General features: G+C 63.6%; 2 protein-coding genes across 5 annotated transcripts in view; one reads left to right on the forward strand and one right to left on the reverse strand.

Annotated features, from left to right (window-relative positions):
* Positions 1–3,082, forward strand: part of SMG6 (SMG6 nonsense mediated mRNA decay factor) — a 237,758-nt gene extending 234,676 nt beyond the window's left edge. For all 3 annotated transcript variants that reach the window (XM_032846751.1, XM_032846750.1, XM_032846752.1), the window contains exon 19: positions 1,268–3,082. In XM_032846751.1, the coding sequence (XP_032702642.1) occupies positions 1,268–1,398 (131 nt within the window). In that variant the 3' untranslated portion in view covers positions 1,399–3,082. The remainder of the gene's footprint in view (positions 1–1,267) is intronic.
* A 956-nt stretch (positions 3,083–4,038) lies between these two features.
* On the reverse strand, positions 4,039–8,100 carry HIC1 (HIC ZBTB transcriptional repressor 1). Of its 2 annotated transcripts, none has more exons than XM_032846718.1 (2): positions 7,716–8,100; positions 4,039–6,249 (listed from the first exon to the last, which is right to left on the reverse strand). In XM_032846718.1, the coding sequence occupies exon 2, from the start codon at positions 6,227–6,229 to the stop codon at positions 4,088–4,090; it is 2,142 nt and encodes a 713-aa protein (XP_032702609.1). In that variant the 5' UTR covers positions 6,230–6,249; positions 7,716–8,100; the 3' UTR covers positions 4,039–4,087. The 2 variants fall into 2 exon arrangements, with proteins under 2 accessions (XP_032702609.1, XP_032702608.1); XM_032846717.1 differs by lacking the exon at positions 7,716–8,100 and adding an exon at positions 6,592–6,854.
* Positions 8,101–10,140: the final 2,040 nt, after the last annotated feature.

Consider the following 10,140-nt stretch of genomic DNA (forward strand, 5'->3'; position numbering starts at 1 on the left):
GTCTGCCGGACCTCCGTCAGGAAATACCCAGCCTGGGGCTGAGGAGTGGGCCTGCCACTGAGCAGCCTGACCAGGGGTGGGGATGTCATTTGTGTGGGTGCTTGGCCCCAGCTTAAATCCTCCCGAGTACATTAAAAGGTTAGGGAATTAGGAGAAGAGAGGTTGTGGCAGACATCTTGCTAAGAGGTCATCTAAAAAGAACAAAGGCTGCTTGTGCTGATATAGAAAGAGCTTTAAAATACATAACATCTGGGGGCGCCTGGGTGGCTCAGTGGGTTAAAGCCTCTGCCTTCGGCTCAGGTCATGATCCCAGGGTCCTGGGATCGAGCCCCGTGTCGGGCTCTCTGCTCCGCAGGGAGCCTGCTTCCTCCCCTCTCTCTCTCTGCCTGCCTCTCTGCCTACTTGTGATTTCTCTCTGTCAAATAAATAAAATCTTTAAAAAAAAATACATAACATCTGAATAAAGTAGATAGGCTAGTATGATCATAATGTTGTTGGGAAAAAGCTTATGTAACAAGTATATATGCTTGCACATGTGCTTAAAAAAATCCAGAAGTCTGCATAGATCTAGCCCTGGGGAACAAGACAGAGACACACAAAGGGAGAGCACTAGGGGGATGGCTTTTAGTTTTCTTTTCCTTTGTCCTCTTCTGTACTGTTAGAGGTTCTCACCGTCTACATTGATTACCTTCATGTAAATAGGGGAGATCAGCTGGCTCTCCTTCAGGGCCATCTTGGCACAGTTCTGCTAGGGACCCTTGCCCTCCTCTCCTCAGAGCTCCCTTGAACTAACCCCTCTTCTCACATCTGGGGGCCTGGATTCACTTTGGGTTCCACCTTGAGCTTTCTGCCTCTTAATATCTAAAGCATTGACCTCCCAGCCTTGGAGGGAGAGGATGTGCAAGAAGAGAAGAGTAATTATGAGCCCAGGCCTAGCCATATTGTCCAAAGGAGCAGAAGGAAAGGGGCTTCCTCAACTCCTCTCGGTTCCCGGGAGAGGGGCCTGGGGTGGCCAGTGGCTTGGGCAGACCTCTGGACACGAGGCAGCGTGGTCCCAAGCTGGAGGCGGGGGTCTGAAGCAGACAGCCAGCCCTGGCCCAGCATTATCCCATCTCAGCCAGGTAGGGGAGGGATACCCTGGCTGGTTGCGTGAGAGAAAGACTTGTAGAAGGGCTGACCCTGACCCCTCCCAGGCTACGCCCCCCTGGGAGAGAGGAGAGGCCACCTGTGCCCTCAGTGAAGTCCTTCTGTTCTCTCATGCCTACAGAGGAGCCAATCCGGCTGCTGCGGGAGGTAGTGTTGTTGACAGATGACCGCAACCTGCGCGTGAAGGCACTGACAAGGAACGTGCCTGTGCGGGACATCCCGGCTTTCCTCGCGTGGGCCCAGGTAGGCTGAGGGGGCCGCACCGGGGCCCCCCCGCCATGGAACCATTCCAGAGAGGCCGCCAGGCGCCCAGCGTAGCACCGAAGATGCCCACGTGCCTGAGCCACCAATCCACCCAGACAATAAACCATCCTCTTCCAACCCACACCGTGGCCGTGCTGTGGGGGAGCTGCTCCTCACAGAGCCCCTCCTGAGGGTCAGGCGGAAGCTGCTGGGACCCTCCTGGGCTGCCAAGATTTAGCAGGGAGGTGGCTGGCTGCAGTGACATCAGTGAGAGCAGGTGGGTGAGCCGGAGAGGCCGCCCATGGTCTCGGCCTTTCTCCCTCCCCCTGTCTAGTTCAAGGGCTTGCGGAAGGCCTTCTCAGCCCAGGGACTCAGCCGCTTTCTCAGCTGGAGACAGGGCAGGGGGTTGTGTTTCCATCAGGTGCAGGTGAAACGATAGGTCCCCTTCATCTTCAGAACCCCTGTACCAAATGTGTCCCAAGAGGCCTTGGTCATGCCATGAAGAGAGTGCCCAGGGTGTGTGTCTCTGAGATCTGGATTCCCGGATGGACCCAAAGTTGGATTCTGGACACCATGTCCCATAAAGCAGCCCTAGGCCCCACCTTTTCTACCCCCTCCCCCAAACACACATCCATCCTGCCGCTCTTCTTCCTGTCCTCCTCATTCTGGGTCCATTAATGCTTTGTCCCTTGTTCCCCCTTGGATAGTCATGGGTCTAGAGGGAAGGGACATCTGGTCTTGGGCTCATGCTTCCTGGGAGGCCTTTGCCTGCTCCTCTCACTCATTGGCCTTCCTTTTGCTCTCGTTCCCATTTCGTGAAATTTCCTCAGATTCTTCTCAGTTCCGCACTCCTCTCTCCTCCCTCTCTCCCTCCTGAATCATCCCCTTGGCCTCCTTGCCTTTCTAGTTGATCCCTCTTACCTCCCTTATCCCCTCAAATTCTTCACCTCAGGTCCTTGCCATTGGGGTTCCCAGTCTGAATCTTCTTCCTCTTCCAGCACCTCTGCCTTCTCTGTGCCAGGAACCTAACAAAGCTTTCCTGCCCTGACCTCCTATCTCAGGCCCCTGTGCTCTGAGAAACTTCCAGGCTACTCCAGCCCAGCCTTGAGGGTGGGGTGGACCAGTGCCTGAGAGGAGCATTTGCCTAGCCCAGCGCGTACACCCTTTCTAGCTTTGCCCTAGAAGAACTTGACACAGGGGCCTTATGGCCTTTAAGGGTTTTGTTGCCTCTCTAGCTGGCACCTGTGTCCAAAGCCTCACTTGAGGGGCTTCCTACTGGGAATGGGTTCTCCCAACCCCAGGACAGGGATGAAAGGAACTTGGGGAAAGACAGGACTTTGAGAAGGAGCCAGGAGTCAGTTTTGGTGGGACCAGAGTGGGAATCCCCCAGAGCTCCCTGTCTGGACTGTACAGCCTTCCCAGAGGATGGGAGCACAGCTGTACCCTCCCTGAGGCCCAAGATTATACCAGGAGGAGGGGGTACTGTGCAGGAGAGCCACCAGTGTTTTGGGGTTGTGAGTCCCCCAAGGGCCTCAGAAGACTGGCTCTTTGGGGTAGAGGGTCCCAGCCTCTCTTTTGAGATCCTTTCCCCTGGATGAAGGCCAATGACTGGGTGGGTGGGAGACCCATCTCCTCTCTGTCCCATTTGCAGCACTGGTTTTGTTTCCTTAATAAATTTTTAGTTATGAACATGCCTGACCTCTTGCCTGTCTGTCTCTGGGACTGGGGAGGGAAGAAGGTCCAAGCGTCTCACTGCACCTGCAGGAGGGTGCAGTGTCTGGCCCCTCCACCCACCCAGGTCCTTGTGCAGGGTGGAAGAGAGCATCGGGGTCCAGGGTCCTTGGTTACTGCTTTATTGCTGTTTGGTTCGAGTATAGAAAATGGAAGCGGCTCTGAAAGAGCCTGTGTACAAGGTAGGAAATATACAAACGGGGAGGAGGGAGCTAAAGAGACCACGTTCCAGCCCAGCCCAGCCTGGGCTTGGGGTGGGGGGCCACCCGGGGCGCATGCAATAAATATGGTCCGGGCCCCCAGGGAAGGGAGGGATGGGGAGGACACCGCGGGAGTGGGAGACCAGTAGGCTAGGGCTGTCTCAGCCCTCGGACTCCGGAGGGAGGGAAGGGTTGGCCCTGGGGCTAGTGCCACTTGTGCAAAATGAGGAACTTCACATTATCAGTCCCGGGGCGGGCGGGAGGCGGGGGGGCGGGGGGCCCTCCGGCCGGCTCAGTCCCCTCCCCGCTCCCCAACTCTGCCCGACGCTCCGACCCCAGCGGGGAGATTCACAGTGAGAATGGGTGTGGTCGCAAGGGCCGGAGGTAGGGCTGGGAGCGCCCCAACAGTGACACCCCTCCCTCCAAGAGCAGCACGGAGCGGGGGGGGGGGGGGGCCAACGAACCACAGGAAGAGGCGGAGAAGAGCCGGGGGTCTCCTTTGGTCAAAGCTGATATCAAAAATATAAATCTCCCTTCCCCCATCCCACCCCCGTCCCGGGGTTTTACCCCCACCCCCACCCCCGGGCTAAGGCACAAAGCAGTGAGGCCAGGGGGGGCCGCCGCCACGGCGGCGACGCTGCCGCTGCTACTACAGTTGTCCCGGCGCGGTGTGCCTGCTCGCTGCCGCCGCCGCCGCCGTCCCTGGGGGGCACGGGCCGGGGGGGGCCACGCGACGGCGACGACAAGGCGGGTCGCCAAGAGGCGCTCTAGGTTGGGGAGAAACGGTCGATGGTCCGGCCGTCGGGTCCGGCGGCCAGGTGCGCTCCCTGGCTCAGCACCTCGGCCGCCTTGTCCGGGCTGAGGCCCAGCTCCGCGGTGAACTTGGCCAGCGGGTAGAGGCTCTCTAGCGCCACCTTGGGGTCGTGCAGGAAGTGCGTGGTCTGCGCCAGCAGCTCGGCCGCGGCTGCCTTGTCCTGCTGCTTCAGGCTCAGCTGTTCCGCCGTGAGACGGGCCACGGCAAAGACGCCCTCGGGGAAATCGAGCTTGCCCTTGCCGTCGGGGCCAGGGACGCCGGGTAGCCCCCCCAGACCCGCCAGCGCCCCGGCCGCGCCCGCCGCGCCCCCCACGGCGTGCATCTTCATGTGGCTAATGAGGTTGCGTTGCTGGGCGAACTTGCCGCCGCACACCTGGCACTCGTAGGGCTTCTCACCCGAGTGGATGCGCATGTGCTCGGTGAGGCGGTACTGGCGCGTGAAGCGCATGCCGCACGCATCGCACGCGAAGGGCTTGAGGCCCAGGTGGCTGCGCATGTGGCGCGTCATGGTCCCGCGCTGCGTGAACTTCTTCCCGCAGATGGTGCACGGATAGGGCCGGGTCAGCCAGTGCGTCTTCTCGTGCTGTCGCAGCGTGGCCGGGTCCTTGTAGCTCTTGTCGCACGACGCGCAGCGGTACGGCCGCAGCAGCTCGCCCAGGCCGCCCGGAGCCCCAGCGACCTTGTCCCCACTGCCTCCGAAAGGGGGCCCCAAGCCGGCGGCCCCCGCAGCTACCTCAGCAGCCTCGGCCCTGCCGTAGAGCGCCTCCTCCTCCTCCACATGAGCTTCCACGTGCGCATTCAGCTGCTCCGAGCTGGGGAAGCCCTTGCCGCACGGGATGCACACGTACAGGTTGTCCCCGAAGCTCTCGGGCTCGCCATACGCCAGGTGCGGGCACGGGTAGCCCTCCAGGTGGCCGCCGGGCGGGCTGGGGTCCTCGCTGCTGCCCGTCTCTTCGCTGCTGCTCTTGTAGTCGTCGCCGTCGCCGCCCGCGCCTGGCCCGTCCAGGCTGCCCTGGTATCGAGGCGGCGCCAGGCCTAGTGGGGGCACCCCGGGCGAGGCAGCCGGGTCCCCGCCGCGCTCCTCGCAGCGCTCGCTGGGCGAGCCGCGCTCCCGGCCCAACTCGTCGCCGTAACTGCCCAGGCCTGGTTCGTGCTTCATCCAGCGGTAGAGGAGGCTGGGCCCGTCGGGGCGGCCCGGGGGCTCGGGTCCCGGGCTGCCGCCGCCGCCGCGGAACGGGTCCGGAGGCGGGCCGGCCTCCTCCAGCTTCTGGAAGGGCAGCGGCGGCAGCGGCGGCAAGGCGAGCGGGGGCTCCTTGTAGGCTGCGGGGCCGGCGCTGGGAGGGCTGTCTGGGCGCGGGGGCAGTTCGCGCTCGGCCGGCGGCCGCTCGGAAGGCGCGGAACCCGGCGGGCTCTTCTTGGACAGGTCCAGGCCGCAGAGCGGGGAGCAGCGGCGCTCCGGGGCGCAGAGGGTGGAGGCTGGGCCGGGGCCCGAGGCGTACAGCTCCGCGCAGTGCGTGTTCACTGCGGCCTCGGGGCCCGCGGACGGCTCGCCGGTGGGCGGTGGCGGAGGCCCGGCCGGGGACGAGTAGCAGGCCTGGATGACGGGCGTGGCGGCCCGAAGGCCCCTGCCCGGCCTCCCGTAGGGTGCATAGCCGCCGCCGCCGCCGCCGCCGCCCCGCAGGTGGCAGTACTTGCCGTGGCGCTTGAGGCGCTTCTTGCACAGCGCCACGAGGTCGGGGATCTGCAGGTAGCTGGCGGCGGCCAGCACGGCGCCCAGGCTCGGCTCAGCCCCCGGGGCCACAGCCGCTGCGGCTGCCGCCTCCGCGCCATCAGCCAGGCGGCCGGTGTAGATGAAGTCCAGCACCAGGCGGAACACCGCTGGGCTCACCATGTCATGGTCCAGGTTGAGCAGGTTGTCATGCACCACCAGGGACTTGAGGTAGGCGCTGCTGGCCGCCAGCACGTTCTTGTGCGCGCGGAAGAGGGCGTTCTGCACCACGATGATCACGTCGCACAAGAAGCCCTTGGTGCGCTGGTTGTTGAGCTGCAGCAGCAGCTGCCTCGAGTGGCCCGGCGCCTCCATCGTGTCCAGCATCGTCTGCCCAGCACACTCTCCTGCGGGGACACACAGCCGCGGGGTCAGAGCCTCAGCGCGCCCTTGCTGCCTGTATCCAGCCGGGCGCTGCTCCCCACCCCCCCCAACTTCCCCTTCCCCTTAGCCGGGCAGGGGCATCGAGCCCCGCGGCCTGGGCACTGGCAGAGGTCAGGCGGCCTCCTGGTGTGGGAGCCTGGACCGGTGGCCTGGACCAGAAGACGGCGTAGGAAGAGTGGATCTGGAGAGGAGGCCGGGCTGGCCTACACGCCCAGCCCCCGATGCCACCGGGCACACAGGCTGGGTTCTGGGGACTTCCGAGGAGAAAACTGTTTGGGGGAAGTGACCCCTTCGGAGACAGTTACCGGATTTGAGGAAAATGTCCGCTTCAGGAAAAGTCATTCAGGGCCGAGAAGTTTGCCCAATTGGGATATAAGGGAGCCGAGTTAAAAAGCGCCTCCCGCCTCGGGAGAAGTTGCCCCAGCTGGGGGAAGTGATCCAGTGGAGGGGAGCGCGGTGCCCGCTGTGGCGCCGCCCTGCCCGGGGGCTGTCAGGCCCTCAGTTGGGGCCGGGGCGCGGCCGCGGCGCGGGGAGCGGAGGCAGAGGCTGCCGTGGCGGGCAGAGCACGAAGGCCGGCCCCGGCGCGGGGAGGGCGTTATATCGGGGCAGGAGGCTGAGGCAGGAAGCAGGTGGGGGGGGGGGGGGGAGCCACGCAGCTCCCGGGGGGGGGAGGGGGCAGCGCCCCGGGCGGGCACGGCGCACAGCCGGCTGTGGCCCTGACCCCGGCCTGCGCCCCACCCGCATCCCGGTCCCGGCCTCGGCCTCGGCTCTGCATTCGCGGGACCCGGCGCCTCCCTCCCTAGCTCCCTTCGGCCCCTTCTTCACGGGAACTCCGCCGCCCCAAACTTGGGGAAAAGTTTCCCAACTTCAGACAGGCCGGGAGAAGCGCGCCAGCCCGAGTCCCTCGACTCCCAGCTTTCCCTCTCGGCCCCCAATCTTCGGCAGCCAGGCGGCCCTGGAAGCCTGAGCCGAGCCCTGAGCTCCCCTGCCCGCTCGCTCGCCCGCCCACCCTGTTCTCCGCCTGGCCCGCAGGGCCTCGCGGCCCGTTACCTGCGGCCGCAACCCGACCCGGCCTCCCTCCCCGTGGCGGTGGCAGCTCCTAGCCGGCGCCCCACCCGCCCCGCTGCCAGGCGCCGAGCTGTGCCAGGGCAGCGCCCCTGCCAGCCCCGCCCGCCGGCTCCCCTTCCCTTCCCTTCGCCTCCCCTGCCCATGTGCAGGCAGAGTCGGCCCCGGGCCACTGACCCCGCCGTGAACCCGGCGCAGAGCAGCGGCCCGGCGGTCCTGAATCCTCTAGGGGCGACACCCCGAGTCCTGAACGCCAGCCGTATTGGGGCACCCGGGCCGGAGGATGCGCCCGAGGCGGCCAGCGCGTTAAGGACCGGGCTGTCCGGGTCTCCTGTCCCTCCCGGTCCCGAGCCTCAAGACCTACCTGGGGGGCATGTCGGAAGCCCCGGCCCCGGCTGCCGGCGGATCCAGGGGGGGACGTGGCTGCGCTGCGCTGCCCTCCGCCCGCCGGGCCCCCGGTCGGTCTGTCCTGCTGGTCCGTCCTCCCCGCGTCCTGGTCGCGTCTCAGCCCCGCCGCGCTTTCCGCACACTCTTATCTGGAGCGGCCCGGGCCGGCACGCGCTGCTGCAGTTATGGCGCCACCTCGTGGCCGTGCAGGGCTTTGCGCGGCACAGCCGCGACCTCCCTCTCGCGCACCTGGGTTGGGTTGAAGGCTCACAGATGCGGAGCTGGACCCTCGAGAGGGGTCTGTTTACAGGTTCACCCTCCCAGATGTGGCCACGTGAGAACCCAGGCCCCGGAACTTCGAGGCCCACAAACTCTGGGGTTTTGAGCTAAACGTTCCGTTGTACATGTTTCTAGATTCTCACATTGCCTCAGTTTGGAGAAGTCCTGCCCCTCCAGGAGAGGACTCTGGGGACAACTAGATGGGGGGAGGGGGATTAGGGAGTCGTAAGAGAGAAGAAGGTAGACAAGATCTTGGGGGGCGACTTCTTAGACATTCCTGGATGGGACTGTCCGTTTATACCCACCCCACCCCCAACACGCCCACCTTCACTCAGCCACCTGGGTTTAGGTATGCACGGAATAAACCCGTTTGCACCCAGACCCTCTCCAGGTACTGACACCTGCGGGCGCGCGTGTCGGCCCAAATACACGTCTGCCCCCTTCCAAAGTCCAAGTCCTGGCTCTCTGGGATAATACCGAGGCTGTCACGTAGGGCCCTGCAGGAGCCTGGGCGGGGCTGTTACCCAATCAGCCTGCCCCGAACTTAGAGGCCTCTGGAGCGACCCCAGGATATTCGACTGGGAGTGGCTGGACAGCGCCTCCTGGGGATCCCGCAGAAGCGACCCCAGCCTCCAGATTCCCCGTGTGAGACATTTTGAGGGACCTGCTTGCTCGACCTCGTCTCTAACTCGATAACCCGGAACGTGACCGCACAGATCCCCCGGCAAGGTTCTGCACCCCACTCGGTTCTTGCAGGTGACGCCCCTTCTGGGAGGGAGGGGACCCCGCACTGGCGCTGGGGCACTCGTGCGGCTACTCCGGAAGTGTCCCCACGCGGCCCCGCCGCCGCATCGGGCCTGTAGTGAGTGCCGGGTCTCCGCGGCCCACGCTGCACCTCCTCCCGGCACCTCCTGACCCCTGCCCACAAGTCGGAGGGTGGGAGTGGGTCCCCGAGAACGCCTGCAGCTTCTGATTGGCTGCGCCTTCCTCAGCCGTGGAGCGCGAGAGGCTGGGGCGCAGAGTTACCATAGTAACCGATGAGGTTCGCGCAGATCGCGTCTCTCTAAGGCCTTGGAGAGCTTAGCAACCGCGCAGGGCTCCTGGGCGGGTGGGTGCCGCGCTCGCCGCCCCTCGCGCAGTCCTCCACCCCTACGCCCCCGCCAGAGGTAGTAGCTGAGTCACTCATTGAGGGGCCGCCAGCGCGGCCACTCGCAGTCCCTGATAGACACTAAGGTCTCGGGCGCCCCCCAGAGGCTCTCTTTCTTCTGCTGACATCTTCATGGTCTCGGAGCCCTGTGGTGGCTTTTGGTCCACGCTGGTCCTTCTGACTCCCACCGTGTCCTGACCCTGTCCTCACCGTTTCTACTCCATGTTCCGGATCCATTTTATCCCAGTCCTCTCCTCCGTCTACCCACGGTCTCTTCACTAGGGTTGCAGTGAGAATGAAAGAATGAAAACCGTGTGTTCAGAGCCGCCAGCCTCTAGGGAAAATGGACCATGACATCTTAGCCAAGGGATGGATGCGTTGTGCGCTGAAGCGGAAAAAGGTGTACGGAGTGCTGGAGAAAGGTGGAAAGGCTCCTCGGAAGAAGTGCTCTTAGAACTGGGTTTTGATGGATGAATAGGAGTTCTTCCCCCACACGGAAAAGCGGTCCGGGAGAAAAGAACCACAGGGACAAAGGCTGGGGGCAAAAGAAAAAGAGGTGTGTGTGTGTGGGGGGGGAGACTCCTGGAAGATAGACTCCAAAAGTTGTTCAGGACTTCTCCCCCTGCGTTTCTACTGGAATCTTTTATCCTCTTGATGGGACCAGATCCTAGCCCCACAAGGAGCCCCTCAACCCAGTTCACTTTTGTACAGTGTCCACTGTACCCACTGTTTTTTTTTTTCCAACACTCTCCCCGGATCCCCACTCCCTGAATTAATTCACTGCCCCATCCCTATCCTCAGGCTGTCCTTACATCCCTATGGAAGGGTCTCACAGACTTGCAGCCAGGCTTGCTGCCTTCCTGTGGACTTCACTCTTCTTCAATCTTTGATCTTTCCCTCCCTCCCTAGTTTCTATCTACCCTACTAGCCTGGCACTGTTCTCCCTCAACACCTGCTCCTTGCCTCTACCTCCCCC

This window comes from Lontra canadensis, unplaced genomic scaffold, assembly GCF_010015895.1.
Source record: "Lontra canadensis isolate GAN:19392208 unplaced genomic scaffold, GSC_riverotter_1.0 scaffold180, whole genome shotgun sequence".
Lineage (NCBI taxonomy): Eukaryota > Metazoa > Chordata > Mammalia > Carnivora > Mustelidae > Lontra > Lontra canadensis.